Source organism: Stenella coeruleoalba (genome assembly GCF_951394435.1).
Source record: "Stenella coeruleoalba genome assembly, chromosome: 12".
NCBI lineage: Eukaryota > Metazoa > Chordata > Mammalia > Artiodactyla > Delphinidae > Stenella > Stenella coeruleoalba.
Genome location: NC_137158.1, coordinates 83,780,951 through 83,797,969, shown reverse-complemented (window position 1 = coordinate 83,797,969; position 17,019 = coordinate 83,780,951). Strand labels below are relative to the sequence as shown.

Here is a 17,019-nt window from a genome sequence, read left to right as displayed (position 1 = left end):
CTGGGACACAGAGCAAGCCTAGAAGGGCAGAGGATAATTGCGCCCAGGCCACATGCGGCAAGGCTATAGAGGCAAAGGGGAAGTATCACCAGAGTTTCCCAATGCAATTTTTCCACAAATTGATGAATTTACCTTGCAAATTATAGAAAGTCGTATGGATTTTTTTTTCCTTCCCTTGAATAAGAGAGGAAGAAGAGAAGTAGGAGAAACTCTACTACCATGAGTACCATCCATGAGCCAAGGAGTGTGTTAGAAGCTTTCCACAGATGATCTTGTCACCTTTCTATGACCCTATGCAGCCGGGCACATGATTCTCATTCGATGGATGAGGAACCTGAGACTAGAGATGGGTGAAGGGAGACTGTCAGGGCCTGGACCAAGGCTGGGTCCCGTGGCATTGAGGAGTCTCAGGAAGGTCGGGTCTGGTACCCGCTTTGGCACTTACTAACTCTCTAAGCCTCCGCGTCCTCACCGCTCCTCTCTGTGCTGGGGTATTTCACTGCTGCTGCTGTCATGAGAGGAACAGGGGAATCCTCCATCCATTCACTCAACAAATACTTTTGAACTCCCCCTACAAACAAGTGTTAGACTGCAGAAGAGAAAACACAGACGTGGGCCCTGCCCTCCTGAGCCTGTATGGTTCAGTGGATTAAATAAATAATGCAGAAAAAGCACTTAGCAGGGAACCTGGCATAGTAGAGGCATCCAATACATGTTTAAAAGGAGAAGCTAGACAAAGTGCTTGAATCTCCTTTCTGCCTCGGGTTAATTAACCTCCGAATCTTCTCAGCTTTACTTCGCGCATATCTCCGGTATCGGCGATGTCAGTGCCCTGTTTGGAGACTCCGATCCCCTCAGCCTCACTGACGTGGGTGGTGCTGATAAAGCCCACGGTGGGTCATCAGGGCATCTCTTGTCCCTTGATCTATGCTCCACACTATGCCCACTGCCTGGCACATTACAGGAGGTTGATGAATAATGGAATTATAGTTTTAAATTTTTATTAATGTGCTATTTGATTATCAGGTTCACTATCATTTAATTTAGTCTCTAAGTGAAGATTTTGAATGAAATTTGTTTAGAAACCACTGGAAAAATCTCCGTCTCCATATAAGGTAATTTGAAAGGTGTTAACAGTGGTCCCTTGGATTTGGGGACATTATCCTGAGGTTTTATAACAGTGGTCCCTTGGATTTGGGGACATTATCCTGAGGTTTCCTAAAAATGGAGAAATTCACAAATGTTAGTAAATCCCTTGGATTTGGGGACATTATCCTGAGGTTTTATAACAGTGGTCCCTTGGATTTGGGGACATTATCCTGAGGTTTCCTAAAAATGGAGAAATTCACAAATGTTAGTAAAAAAGGAAAAGAGCTCAGTAGGAGACATGCAAATGCTATGTTGTCCCAAACGTGTCCTCCATCCGTCCACATCTCTCTGGCCGCACCACTTAGTCCAAACCACCATCTTCTCTCCCAGGAGGACGTCACAATGTTCATGGGACTCTCTCCCGTTCTTGCCTGCCTCACTGTAATCCATTCATTACGCAAAGCTAGAGGGATTTTCTTAAACGTAAATGACATCGTGTTGCATCCCTGCTTTAAATTTGGTGTGGCTTCACATTGTCCAAGAGTCGAATGCTGTTTAGACAAAGGCTTCACGCACTGCTCCCACCTCCTCTAACCTCACCTCGCTCCACTCCCCCCTTGTTTACTGTGTACCCATCACACTGACCTTTCCTTTAATCTTCAAACATGCCCAGGTGTTCCTGCCTAAAGGGGCCTTTCACCAGCTGCTCCTTCCCCGGAGCCTCTTGCATCAGATCTCTGCGTGGCGGGCCATTCAGGGATCAGTGTAAATGTCCTCTCTCCACCCTTCCCTGACCACCCCGTCTGTACCAGCCACCAGCCACCATCACATGGTTCCATCCTATTTTCTTGCAATCACTTTCCATAGCTAATCAACGTCCATTTCCCTTTTCCTTTCTATCATGTCGGTGTTGCAAGCGTTGGACACCCTCTGGATGAGACCAGATAGCTTAATCAACAGAAGTGGCCTGGATGAAGGAAGATGATGTTTGCAGCCTTGAAAAGTAGTATCGAAGGCTTAGCTCAAATCCAGCTACCTGCTGCACACCTCTTAACACTGCAGCGTCGTTGACCTCTGGCTCGCTGGTGCTTTTCCTGTTTGCCTTCCCTGTGTGTCCCTGTTCCTTCATAGTCATCCATTCATCCAGTCAAACAGCTAGGGAGTCATTCAGAACACATGCATTACTAACACCAGCCACAGGCCAGGCACTGGGGATACCAGAAGACAGCCCTTGTGTTAATGGAGGAAAGTCCTCGAGCAGGATACCCTTTCTAAAAAACGCCAAATAGGGGCTTTCCTGGTGGCGCAGTGATTGAGAGTCCGCCTGCCAATGCAGGGGACACGGGTTCGTGCCCCGGTCCGGGAAGATCCCACATGCCGCGGAGTGGCTGGGCCCGTGAGCCATGGCCGCTGAGCCTGCGCGTCCAGAGCCTGTGCTTCGCAACGGGAGAGGCCACAATAGTGAGAAGCCTGCGTACCGCAAAAAAAAAAAACAAACACCTGATAGCAGTTGAGGCTTTGTGGTCTGTACAGTCTCTGTCACAGCTACCCTTCTCTGCCTTTATAGAGCAAAAGCAGCCATAGATGATATGTAAAAATGGCTGTGTTCTAATTAAACTTTATTTACAAAAGCAGATAGTGGGGGCAGATTTGGCCCCCAGCTGGGGTTTGCTGACCTCTGGTTTAGTGAGAAGGTAGACAATTAAACAAATAACTGTCTACTCTGGGGTAGGGGCTGTGAGAGAGGCTCGGTGAGGCATGTGGGAGCAGGGAGCATCACCGAGGTACCTGCCACTCTGTCTCTTGCTGACTCCAAGCTCCAGCTAACTTACTAGAAAAAAACAACGAAAAAAGCGCTTTAAAATTAAGCTGCTAGTTGTTGAAAGCTATATGACATATTTTGTTGCTTTTTTTAAAAAAAAAATACCCAGATAACTTTTCTGATTTTCCTTCAGTATTCTGGCTCAGGGCCTTTCTCCCAACACGTCTTCCAGGAAGTGAATCCCAGAAATCCCCAGATTTTAGCCTTGCCAGCAGCATGTGTGTGTTCCTTCATTCACGAGGTGTAAAGCTGGAATTCTAAGTGTCTTTTGTACATTGTTTCAAGTAAGGTTTAAGTTCCACAAGTTTACAAGAAGGAAGAAATGTGATCATATAGGCTGAAGATTCTAACATCTCAGTATCCGAAAGGTCTCCAGGGATTGCCTGAGCGAACCTGCCACTCCACAGATCCCCATTTGCAAAACTGGGCTCCCCGGCCAGCTTGTGATGCAGCCATTCACAACCTCCCAGGGTTCTCTCCGACCTCCCCGACCTCTGATATCTTGGGATCCCCCTTTGCAGGATTCCTTATCTAGGTTTTCTATGTGAATCTGTTTGGAAGTGTATGGCTATATCATGCTGATTTTTATTATTTTTAGGGAAACACTTTATCATGCTATACATTGCTTTCCTTTACACAAAACACATTGTTTTGTGTAAAACAAAACAACTCAATTAGGAGAATAATTTTATCTACTATGCACCACAAATTCTTAAATTATTAATATTTTAATGCCGAATCCATCTAATGATACCTCAGAAATTTCACAGTACCTCCTCATTGTTAAACATTTTCATGGTAGAACTGTTTTAAGATGTCTACAATCTTTTATTAGATGGGTTCTTCATTTTAAACTATTATACTTCAGAGGACCTGGTTCATAATGTTTCTCTGATAAAAAGAATGAAAGACCCAGCATTCTACTAACATTCATTCATTCACTCATTTTAAGAATGAATGGAATATTACTCAGCCATTAAAAAGAGTGAAATAATGCCATTTGCAGCAACATAGATGGACCTGGAGATGATCATACTAAGTGAACTAAGTCAGGCAGAGAAAGGCAAATATCATATGATATCGCTTATATGCAGAATCTTAAAAAAAAAAAAAGATACAAATGAACTTATTTACAAAACAGAAACAGACTCACAGACTTAGAAAACAAACTTATGGTTACAAAAAGGGGAAGGTGGGGGGGGGTAGGGATAAATTGGGAGTTTGGGATTAACATCTACACGCTGCTATATATAAAATAGATAATCAACAAGTACCTACTGTATAATACAGGGAACTCTGCTCAGTATTCTGTAATAACCTAAATGGGAAAAGAATTTGAAAAAGAATAGATACATGTATATGTATAACTGAATCACTTTGCTGTACACTTGAAACTAACACAGCATTGTTAATCAACTATGTTCCAATATAGAATAAAAATTAAAAATAAAGAGAGAGAATGAATGAAAGACCAGTGAGAAATCCTCTGAGAAAGGTTTTTGTGAACTAGTTGCAAAAAAAACGTATCTTTTTAAACCACTCTGTGTCAGTAATAATTTCTTATGTTAAATACCTCCTAATATAGCCACTGGACTGATTCTTAGCACATTAATATTTCCTGTCATGAGATTTGGGGATACACTAGAATAATTTATTTCACAGTGGGGTTCTTATCTAAACAAGATCTGTCCTCACATCTTTCTCAATTTAGCAGAACGCTACTGCAGCTCCTAGCTACTCCTAGCTGTTTTCCACAAAAGAAAAAACAGAAACAAGATATGTGCATGAGTTGGTATGTGTTACAGATGGCATCTCCAGTGGCTACATAGTTGTGCCACACAACAGCTCTATGCAAACAATGTGACCCCGAAAGTATTTTATGTTGAATCTGGTTTCAGCTTTCTTTAACTATACACGCTGACAGTCGGAATAGAGTGTGCTCTGAGATTATAACTCAGAAGCACTTAACCCATAAATATAATTTTGAGAATTGAAATTAATTCTATTAGTTGGGGGATAGGAAAGAAATATGATAATTTTTCATGAGATACATTTTCGTCCTATAGGCCAATACCCTTTGGAATTTGTAATTTCATTTTGTTACATGCAACAATTATTTTATTATAATTTACTTGCTATTTACAATTATTTATCAGTGTCTGTTTTGCAGTATAAATGCCTTAAGAAAAGTTGGGGTGTTGCTGGGAAATCAAATCATTTTAATGAATTACTACAACAGAGGGTTGACCGCTTTGCTTTTAAAAAATTTAACTTATTGATACTTTTAAAGAAAGAAAAGGTGTTTATTTTTTCATTGTAATACATGTCAATATATTGAAATGTTTGCAATCTAAAACTTCTAGAAGTTAATAGTTTATATTTGGGTTCAACCTGTCAATAGTTATATTTAGAAATACAGTATACAAGCTTTACTAAAGTCAAATAGTATTCTCAAAGATGGACATCATCTGGAGGAAATTAACAGTCCATGATTCCCTCTTGTAACCATGGCTTCATATTTTTATTTTGCATAGCCTGCTGACTGTTAACGGTTCAAAGCAATCTAACTCAGCTACACTTAAGGCAGTATATAAACCTAAAACCTAAAACATAGACTTATATTATGTGGCTTGTAGAAGCAGTATCTTTACTTTTTAGTTTCGTTTTTAATTTCTGGAGGAATTGAGAACTTTGATAGAGGCTGAGGGGGTGATATGAAATTATACAACATGGTTCCCTAACCTTAACCAATTTTATTCCATTTTAAGTGTTTTTACATATTTTCTCACTGCCCTCTAGTTTCTTGGTCAGGCTACCTCATTCTTGCCTCTTAGGTCTTAGTTTATATTGTCCTTTTTTAGGAAACATTCTCTGCCTGACGACCTTTGGATTAAGTTGCTTCTCATTAGTCGCCCAAAGTGCCCCAGACTTATTTATCTCACCAGCAAATAGAATTCCTTGAGGAGGAGAGCTATATCTCCCCGTCCCCATGTGGAGCAAAAGAACTGGCACACAGGAGCTTCCCAATTACTATGTGTTGAATTTGAGTAGGGGGACCTGACATGGGCTCATAAAAGTTATACAGAAGAACAGGAATGATATGCAGCAAAATACTAAATGGAATACAAAATGACGCTTTATAAACAGAAGGCTTACAGGAGATTAGGAAGTGAGTGGGAGAATCCACGTTAGCTAGAGTCTTTTATTGATAAAAGCTTCCTAAAAGAGGTTGGATTGGAGCTGAACCCTGACAATTTTTTTTTTTTTTTGAAAATGAAGACAAACAGAAGAATCTTACACATAGAGATAAGAGTGTAAAGAAAAAGGTGGTCCAGAAGCTGCAAAGAGACTGACCTGAGAGAAACAGAAAGATTTGTGATTGACAGTATGGGAGATACATATTGTGCAGTGAATCTAACCTACAGAGGACTCTGAAAGACAACAGGAAAATCTGGGGTCTTAATACATTGGCATTGGGTAATTAATTCATAATTTTGGCCAGGACCTGCCATGATGAAAGCTACTTTAGAATAATACTGCTATAAAATATTTACTGTATCATTTTATATATTTTATTCAAAGCCTTTATCAACAAGGGAAGCCATTTAGTTTGTTCAGTGTCTTGTCTCTACAGGGACTGAATGCTCTGAGGCGTAAGCCTTCTTGGAAGCCCTTCCACTGACCCCAGAGACAAGTTAGGTGGTCTCTAAACTCATCCCTATGGTAGCACTTACTACACTGAGACAATTACTTTTTTGTCTTCAATCCTATAGAACCCTGAGGGGAAGCACCACGCCTTGTTCAGTTTTACGTGACATCATCAGGACAGTGCCTGGCATGTAGTGGTTGTTCTAAAGTATTGGCAGGATGGATGAATGAAAGTGATTCAAAAATGTAAACATAAAGGGTCTTCATCCTGGGTATGTTGTGTACGCTGAAATGCTGGGACCTCTGCAATTACGCTTACAGAGCTGGAGCCAGCTCATGTGTGTGTGTGTGTGTGTGTGTGTGTGTGCGTGTGCGTGTGTGTGTGTGTGTGTGTGTGCGCGCGTGCAGCAAAGCGGACCAGATAAAGCCACGAGGACATGAACAGACGAGGCGAGGAGAAATTGGAAGAGGCAGTTCATGAGCTTGTTCGGGATCTGCTAGGGCCTTAATAGGATTCTGATTCCAAGGTGACTAATGGGCAGACGAACTTACTTCAGGATTTTAACTTGGCTGCTGGGAGGAATTTTTGAAGGTCATTCAACTGTTGAAGCTTATTTTAATTTCTAAAGGTTGGGTCTATCAATTAGTATCTTGGATCAGGGGCCTCTCCAGTGACGGGGACTGCTCACTTGGCTAACTAAAATAATGAACTCACATGACATGTGTGGGCGAAAATGTTACCTCTGGCTTGTCCGCAGGCAGGCGCCTGCTTGGATACTTCTTTGTAGGTAGTGCATTTGGGCAATTAGTAGGTAACGGGGCTAAATATAGATGAAATGAAAATGCATTTGTTTTCTGAGATTTCAGTCATTTATTTACTTATTGTTTATAAGCTATCTCTAACTAAAAGGGATTTAAAGTGACAGTTGTTAAGAAGACAAATTCAAGTTATTTAATGGTGCAGCTCTCTCCCTCTAATTATTTTTATCTAATTAAATGCTTTATTAAATTCCCAGGAGTCATAGTTGTTCATGCACAGGGAGTTTGAAGAGAGCTTCGAAAAATTGCTAACTGGGGCATAACATCTGTGTTACTGCAGCACAAACTAAATTCTGTAAAAACAACATGTGAGGTTTCAAGGGTCAAGAGTTAGCTAAATTTAAGAGCTAACTTTTCCCCTCCAGTGAGGAAATTGTATTTTTTATCTCCGCAGTGATTTTGTACTTAACATTTCCATTCTAATTGTCATTGCTTTTCATTGTATTTCAGATTCTGCTACCCCTAAATATAATATTTATATTTAATTTTGCTTTTCACTGGGGAAAATGAAGAAACAAGCTGTACTACATAACTCAGCTTCCCTCTTCCATGCCCTGTACTTTTGCAACTTTGTGTCTTCTCTTGACCTGGAATGTTTTCTCACCTCCATGTACTGGAATCTTGATCCTCCTTCAAATGCCACTACTTTTATGAATTCTTTTCTGATCTGCTATCTTAACATGATCTCTTCCTCCTCTGAGCCTGTGTCAGTTATATATTGCTGCATAAAAAAAAATATCCCAAAGCCAAGTGTCTTAAGACAACAGTCAGTGTTATCTTGCACAATTTCAGTGGGCCAGGAATTTGGGAGCAGCTTATCTGGATAGTTTTTGCTTATGGTATGTCATGAAGTTATAGTCAAGATTCAGCCAGGTCTGTAGTCACCTGAGGGCTTGTCTTGGGCTGGAGGAACTGCCTCAGAGATGATTAACTTGGGTGGCTGCCATGTCAGTGCTGGCTGTTGGCAAGAGGCCTCAGTTCCTTGCCCTGTTGACTTCTCCATAGACATCTTGAGTGTCCTCACAACATGGCCGTTCACTTTCTTCAGAGCAAGTAACCCAGGAAAGAGCACAGACAGAAGCTGTAGTGTCTTTTCTGGTATAGTCCTGGAAGTCGCATATTGGTACTTCTGCATTTTCCCCACAGATTAAGCAGGTCACCTCACATAATGTGGAAGGAAACTACACAAAAGCATGAATACCAGGGGGTGGGGATCATTGGAGAGCATCTTGGAGGCTGCTTACCATTTCCTACATCTCTAACATAACTTAAAATATCCTGCTCTGTATTACAATTATGTGTGTCCCTTTCCTACCCACGCTATTAGTTTTTATTTTCTTTAGAGTTTAGACTTGCTTCCTTAGCTTTACATATCTTGAAATTTTTGGCACATTGTGTTCAGTATGTGTCACATTCAGCTGAGAATTTGGAACCACAGCCCCTCTCTTAATGGGTATAAATGAAAACGTACGTGTGGGAAAGAATCAGACAGAGGCAGAGAAATAGATAGACTTTGGCAGAGAGAGGGCGTGTAAAGAAGAGCAAATTGTGTGTGTGTGTGTGTGTGTGTGTGTGTGAGAGAGAGAGAGAGAGAGAGAGAGAACAGATGAGGTAGAGAGCAAACTGCACATTTTATCAGACAAATATGAAAAAAATTGATACTATTTTGTAGGTACTAGAGAACTAATTATACAAGAGTTTAAATGTTTGAACTACTGCAGAACAATATTCTACTTTGTGTCACGTGTGTGAATGGCTCGCCGTATATTTTACTAAGACTCCTTCAATTATGCCTAATACTTTGTGAATAAAGGGTCTTTGGACCACTCCTTTAATAAAAGCACGGAAATCATTGCTTACACATAACTCTAATGTCAAGTACAGCATTTATAATTCCTTTTACATATGGCTGAGAACTTTATTTAACCTTTGATTAACTGCTCTATAACCTGGCTCACTGGGGTAAAATCATTTTCTAGAATGGTCAATTAACATTTATGTACGGTTGGAGCAAAGGGCACAGAGGAATGTCAGAAGGAAAAAAAGACCCACATGACATATGGCAGGTCCTGGCAGGTCCTCCTCAGAAATGTCACTCTTATCAATCTTCTCATTTCCATTCCTAGAACCACCAGCACACCATGGTCTAATTCCTAAGTAACTCATGTCTGAATTATTAAAATGACCTCCAAAGACTTTTCACAACTTCTAATTTCTTTCCCTCCAAGCTTTCCTTGGAATTAAACTTACTAAAAAATCACTCCCTGCCCATGCTTAGATGTCTTCAGCAAATTCCACGATCTAGAGGTTATGTACTAGGTTTGTCTCCTAGAATCCCTATGCCACTGTCCCTGCCCAATATCTGCTCTGTGTCCAACTTTGTCATCTCTCCTCTCACTCTTTTCCTGATACATTCTCTCAATCAGCCCACCTGGTTACTTTTTTGTTCCAAGAATTCTTTTCTATGTCTGGGTTTCCTCCCTTGCCCAGGAGCCATGTTTCTCTCCAGTGGCCCGATGTCCCTATTCCCATCCTTTTAAATTCAGCTCAGGTTCCCTAATGGTACCATCCTGAGTCTTACTTCCCTCCTCTCCTAGCTTCTGTGGCAACAGAGTTTAGTGACTGCATATGTTTCCTTGTAATACTTGTTCCACACGCATTTTGTGTCACCCAACTATGTCTTCGGATTGTGTATGTGTTTCCCAATGCTTAAAACAATTCTGACTATAAAGTGTTTACTCATTCACTCAGTGCCATATTCCACACGTATTTATTAAGTGCCTTCTTTAGCCAAGTAGATGCTCAATAATTAATTGAGTGAAAAATGTACAAATGGGGAGCAGAGAAATTATAAAGTAAAAACATTCCATTCATTTATCCACTGGTACAATCAGTAACTATTGATAGTGTAATTACCATTGGCTCAGTGCTGTATCTGGTGATGCTTGGGTCATGAAAGGGTTAAACAAGAATGGCCTCTGTTGTTTCATGACTTTTCATTTAATGTTGACAGTATTCACCTTGAATAAAAGTGAAGAGGTAATATCTGAAACACATTGAGAATAGACCTTACGGTTAAAAGGTAAAGAGAAAGGAAAGAATTAATAAAGAATGGGGCTCCAGAGAAAGTCCCTTGGAGGTCTTCACACTTGAACTGGACCTTGAAATTTGGAGTTTTGATTTCAATATAAATATATCTGAATATATTGTACTATAGGAATGCATGATAAGGAGCATGGGTCTAGGAGTAAAGGAGCTAGAAGTATGCTAAGATAGGTTAGGACCCTGCCCACAGAGAGGGTGGAGGTGGAGAAAGGAACACGATGAATAGTAGAGTCAGGGAGTTGACTTTAGGGGAGTGAAATGGAAAAAAAATGTGTGAAGTTCCTAGCAAGGTTCCTAACCCAAAGTAGGTGCTCTTAAATACCAGTATTTCCCCCTTTCCTGTTTCATCTAGCTCCTGAGAAATTAATTATGTAGTCCCTCCAGCCATGATATGAATTTTACTCATTTCATTTTCTCAGATGATTAATAACCTTTCTGTGGGTGTCATGTTTATCACTCACCTAACTTTTTCATAAATGCTAAGAATATTCTTAAGAGATGAGCAGTCTTACCTCATAACTATATCAAGAAGTCTAACTGATAATTCTGTCTGAAATATGTGCGTATACTAGCTCTATCTCTGTCATTATCTATTATCTATCAATATATACATATATCTGTTCTGTCTCCATATATCTACGTATAAAAATATACATATGCATGCATATATACATATGTGCATATGTACATGTGCACACGTATGTGCATCTATACATATATGCACACATATGTATGTGTATATATAATATATATCCTAAAGGGTCTCAAATCCTGGTCACCATGCATTTCTTAAGCCATAACTGCTGCCCTTGTCCATTTGCCATTAAAAGTGCATAGGAGTATCAAGAGATGTCCCATGGAACCACCTAGATGCCATGTGAATTTTCCCCGCCCCCATGTGTAACAGCAGCTCTTGCCCTTCCTGATGATTAGGGTCAATTATCCCTGCCAGGATGGTCAATTTTCCTTCCTGCCTGTATTCCAGTTTAAGGAGGCTGAAGGGAACCGGTACCACTGGAGCTGAATTTTCCACGGGATGTTTCCTGTGTCCCCAGGAGCATGTGCTTCACTCTGTGGGAACCACAGCCTCTGAGGGTCCTAGGAGCCTGTGATTACCTTGTACTTCATTCTTAGCAGGGGAGGGGCAAGGTGACGACTGTGTCCTTTATTTTGTCAGGTGTGTCCCTCCATGCCCCAAATATTAGACCTCTAAAAACCTTCTCTAATGTAGGTGACCCCTGAATCTGCATAGAGTTTATCTCCCACCATGGCCTCCAGTATATTTTCCATTTCTTGCTAATCTGTTCCAAATAGCAGGATGTAATCAATAAACCAGAGAAACTGATGTTCTTTGAATTGTCTAGATAGCGTAAGTTCTTTTTGACCAGATTTTAACTGAAGGGCGAAACTATACATGTGTACTGTTGTCCACACATGAAAGAGAGCTCTTTCTATTCTTCTATTAATAGGGCTGGGAAAGAACACATTTGCTAGATCAGTGGCTCCATGCCATGCATCTTAACATCTCTCTGGGACACTGGGGCAGAGTCCACAGTCCATACTGACTGCTTTGGCTTTTATATAAGTTTTCTTTTTATATTTTCTACAGGGTAATTGCCAAGCTTTCTTTTTAACCTTGTTATATATAGGAACATTTTTATAAATGTTCTCATAGTTTCTCCAGTGTTTCTGTGTGTTGATAACAGATCAAGAGTCCATAAAGTTTGAGTCGACCATGTTGCTAAAATCAGAATGAAGAACATTTTTCATAGAACTTAGCTCTGAAAGAAGGAGGCAAGATATAGCAGCTCTGTAGGGTCACACAGAGGGAATGAGGTGTGTATGCGCTTGTGTGCATGTGTGCCTGACTCTCCTGTTAGATATAGGAAAGCGTTATATTTTATCATCTTCAAGGGGGAAGTTGTTAGAAGGGAAGAGGCTGAAAGTTCAGAACACAGTCATCACCTAATTGAAAGAGGCCCTGGGAATGGAAATGGCCCTGAAGGGACATCAGTGGGCTCAGAGATGGGAAATGAAAACACATAAAAACCTCAGGGCTGCTTAGATGAAATCGACCATCATCCTGTAGATCCAAGATCCTGTAGATTAAAATACCAAGGTTTCTTTTCCATTTTGTTTTGTGTTATATATTGTTTTGAAATAAGAGGGAAACAGAATTTTGAAAATCTTGTAATTGTTAAGGAGTTATCTTCTAATATTAATATCATTTTTTTTAGGGAAAGGGCTTGTGAAGAGCTCTTATATCTGTTAAGAATTGGGTATGAAATGAAAAATACTTTGTACCTTGTTATCATTACATAGAAAATAGGTTTATATAAGTAAAATCTAATGACTTTCTTACTATTAAAATTGCCTTGGGGCTGATCTCAAGTTACTATATCCATTTTGTCTCCTTTTTGTCATAAAATCATGTGGTTCATTTACTAGCAAAAACGTAGTTATTCAGGAGATATTTTTTTCTACCAAGTGTTTTAAGGAAGTTCAAAATTGTTAGGACTTGTGTGTATTGATTTGTTAGTAATCCCCTAACTTTGAATATTTGGGTGGATGGGGGTAGCACAATAGACAAAGTCTTGTAGTAGGATCTCTGCTAGATAATCTTTTATTTCTAAATTCTACTTTTCCATTTGCTAATGAAATGTGAATGACTGTTTAACACATTTACTTTGTTTGATGCAGTAGTAATTTTTCTTTCGACTTTGGGGAAGTTCAGATTCTATATATTATTATAACTAAATTCAAGGAACATTTATTTAAAAACTTACAATGCCTGGTGCTATGAGAATATCAATGTAAAGAAGACAGTGTCTGTTTTCAATACTACAATGTAATAATGGATCAATCAAAATATATGTAAGTGGATGGAATGATGAGTAGGTTAATCGGAAATTATAAGTCAAGGAAGGCTTCTAGGAAGGGCTTGTATCTGAGCTTGGGTTTTAATAGCTGATTGGTAACTATGGTCATGTAAAAAATATAAAATTAAGAAAATCAATCTTCTTTATAGCTCACAAGGTGTTCCCAATTTTTAAGATGTAGCATTGATATATATGAGCTCAATGCTTAGCAGCGCAGGTCTTTACATAGAGCATGCCCTAAGCAACCCTATGACATTACAGAAAGTGTTCTAAACCACACGTTGCCTGCCAGCCTTAGAAGGACTAGAGGAAATGTCTTTCTTTACCTCCACCAGAAGCCCGGTCCTGGTTTTCCAGTGCAACTACCGCCACGTGATTTGCTTAGACTGTTTCCACCTCTACTGTGTGACGAGACTCAATGATCGGCAGTTTGTCCACGACCCTCAGCTTGGTTACTCTCTACCTTGTGTGGGTAAGTCTAGCACTTTTCCCTCCATTTCTAATTCTGATTAAGAACAGAAAGAGGAAAATTACTGAAATAAAGCTATCTTAGATATACCCAGTCCCTACTGAGGGGCTGAAAATTCAGACATCTGTTTGAACATCGCTAGGCAAGAAAATTAAAGCAAGATTAGTTTATGCAAGCAGGGGGCATTTATTTCTAGAGCCATCACTTCCTTTTTTAATTTTTATTTTATGTTGGAGTATAGTTGATTAAAAACGTGTTAGTTTCAGGTGTACACCACAGTGATTCAGTTATATATACATGTACCTATTATTTTTCAAATTCTTTCCACATTTAGGTTATTACAGAATATTGAGCAGAGTTCCCTGTGCTTGTAGGTCCTTGTGCTCGTTCCCTTAGCAGAGTAGGTGCTTGTTGGTTATCTATTTTAAATATAGCAGTGTTTAAATGTCAATCCCACACTCGCAATTTATCACTTTCTTTTAATGGCGAAGTCCATATCTAACCAAGTGATGGATACTCTTGCAATGGAACCCACGGCTTGAATCCACTCGTTCACTTTTCTGACCGTGGGGTTTGCATGAAGCTGTAAACGGGAGACTCACTGGTAAATAAGATTTGAATGTACTTGGTGGTTGTATTTCTACTTGGGCATAGGCCAAAGGATATTTCGATGCTCACAAACTAGAATGAATTATTCTGCTAGTGTGGCATGGGTACGATGTGAAGTACGTATCTATCTTGCGCAGCCCTGTTCGAGATTGTTCTTCCTCACTTTGTGGTAAATGCAGCTATTTAACCCTCACACTTCCCCAGATCCATACAAAACAGCCCTTTCCCCAAAATTCATTATTTAATGTCTCCAGAGCCTGGGAAACAAACCCTTCATTAGTGTTTGAATAGTGACATTATGAGAAAAAAAACCTGAGATCAGTCTTCTGGGACTATTAACTATATATCAAAAAGTAGAGTCTGTGTGTAGAATTAGGGAACTATTTTTCCAATAACACTGGCCCCGCAGAAGCCAGAAAAGAGCAGTATAAAGCATTTATTTCTATTGCTGTATGACTCACATACTAAATGTCTTGCTAACAAAGTGTCCATGTAAGTTCACCATTTCTGTATAGAAGTCTGATACCTCTTACCCCCAAAACATATGTAATAAGATGTTCTTTTTTCCAAACCTAGTCTTTCAAACCTTTCTCAACCACCTTAAGCTAAATGCCTTCAAAGCTCAATTTTAGACATATGTATTCTTCAAGGTGTGACTAGTCAACAGTGAACCAACTTTTCCATTTGCATAATTTTTATGATGAACAATTAAAACTGGTTCAAAACACCTTTCATATACAAACTCTGCTTCCTTTGTGTGAGCTCCTCATTTGTCCAGAAATTTTGTTATGCTTTGAAAGAGTGGGATGCTGAATTTTATTTCCCTGAGAGTAAAAAATAAACAATGATTAGAGCCGTTACTGAGTACTTACCGTATGTAAGGTACCACTGGGATGCTTACATACGTACATCCATTTAATCCCCACAAAGCCCTGTCGGAATGGATGTTGTCGTTCTGCCCATTTTATGGATGAAGTGTTTGAGGCTCACAGAATTTAATTAAACTGCACATGGTATTACAGCTGGTAAGTAACAGAGCTGGTATTCAGAGCCAGCTAGTGGTGGCTCTAGAACTTGGACTCTTAATCACTATATGAGTAGATTAGCCTGTAAACAAAAAAGTACTATACCTCTAAAAGTGATATGGAAAGGAAGTTCAAGGGAAGAGTATCTCTAATTTGGGGGCACTTTTTCCATATTTAAACCAGCAGCAAACTTCAAAAGCAGGAATTATTTGTATTTTTCAGAGGAAGAAGTAAAGGCTCAGTATGACTGAGTACCCAGCATCACAGAGTCAGGAAGGGTAGAGCTGAGACTTCAACCCAGGTGTGGTTGCTCCAGAGCTCTGTGTTCCCCCCACCCTCCCATCCCACTTCTCTCTGGGCAGGGCTCTCAACCGCAATGCACATTTCCATAACGTGGCAGTTTTTAGAAGCCCCAATGCCTAGGCCATGCCTCTGGGGGCGGCCCTCAGTATTTGTTAAAGGCCCCAGGGCTGAAAGTTCGAGCACTACTTCCGGGGTGAACATTCTACAGGCAATAGGTATTTTCCATGGGAGACTGTAGCACAAGCGAGCGCGAAAATGCTCCCTCTCCCCTTATCTGTTTTGTCCACGAGTGATCTGACTTGCTAACCAGCATAGGTTTTTCCATAAAAGTTGGTGGATTTGAAAAAAAGATGGGCAAACACGGCCAAAATGGCCTATTTCCAGAGCCTCTAACAAACTCTTGCATGAAGTTAAGGGCTTTGGGAAAAACTTCATAATTATTTTGAAATATTGGCTGTCTCTTTGCTCTACCTACTGTTATCACATCCTATGCTAGGGATTAATTTGAAACGCCAGAGCATTTTGTGTATCTTCTCTTAGCACTGAGTATCACTTACACACCCCAGTGGAGCCTCAGGGATTTAGGTAGATTTACTTTAGAGTGTAGCTAAAATAAAAATAAAATGTATATGATGATGACTATGCAAAATGTGTTTAGTCCATTAAGAGTCCTGGTAACACAGATTTCCTATAGCAATGGGGTGTCCGAGGGAATAGTTCCCACCTTCCCTATAATACGCCGTTGGCATTGCCACCGGTGTCATCCAAGTGCATCCCCGCCTTCAGTGCTTCACTTTTTTTTAACACTTCTCCTCCCAGGTCACTTTTCATGTAATTCCCATTTTCATATAACATAGAAAAACCATTTCCTTTCTATGGAATAAGTCCACTCACCAGCTACAGTCCAGTAGTGTCCCAAGTGTCTTAGTCGGCACTATTAACCACGAGGCAGATAGCTCTGGCCCTTTTGAGAAACAGAGATATTCTTGATGCCTGGAGAGTCAAGAAGGCTGCTTTCTAGTCAGCTTTTCAGGGAGCTAAGCATAAAACCCAACATAAACGATCATGTTGGCTTTAGAACAATGCTTTCCCAAATACACACAAATAATCCAAGTCCATATAATTCCTAAAACCACACTGCAAAGTAGGGAATATATTAAAAAATAGATCACCAAAGAAGATGTGCAAGTGGCCAGTACAGTTATTGAAAGCTCAGTGTAATTAGGTTCTAAAGAATAGCTAATTTTGAAG

At 40.0% G+C, this 17,019-nt stretch overlaps 1 protein-coding gene across 17 annotated transcripts in view; it reads left to right on the top strand.

The window, feature by feature from the left end:
• AGPAT4 (1-acylglycerol-3-phosphate O-acyltransferase 4) overlaps nt 1-17,019 on the top strand; it is a 1,412,586-nt gene that overhangs the window by 868,207 nt on the left and 527,360 nt on the right. For all 17 annotated transcript variants that reach the window (XR_013830736.1, XR_013830737.1, XM_079939090.1 and 14 more), the window contains one exon: nt 13,698-13,834. Coding sequence is in view for 15 of the 17 variants with exons in the window: in XM_079939090.1 (XP_079795216.1) it covers nt 13,698-13,834 (137 nt within the window). In the remaining 2 variants the exon portion in view is untranslated. The remainder of the gene's footprint in view (nt 1-13,697; nt 13,835-17,019) is intronic.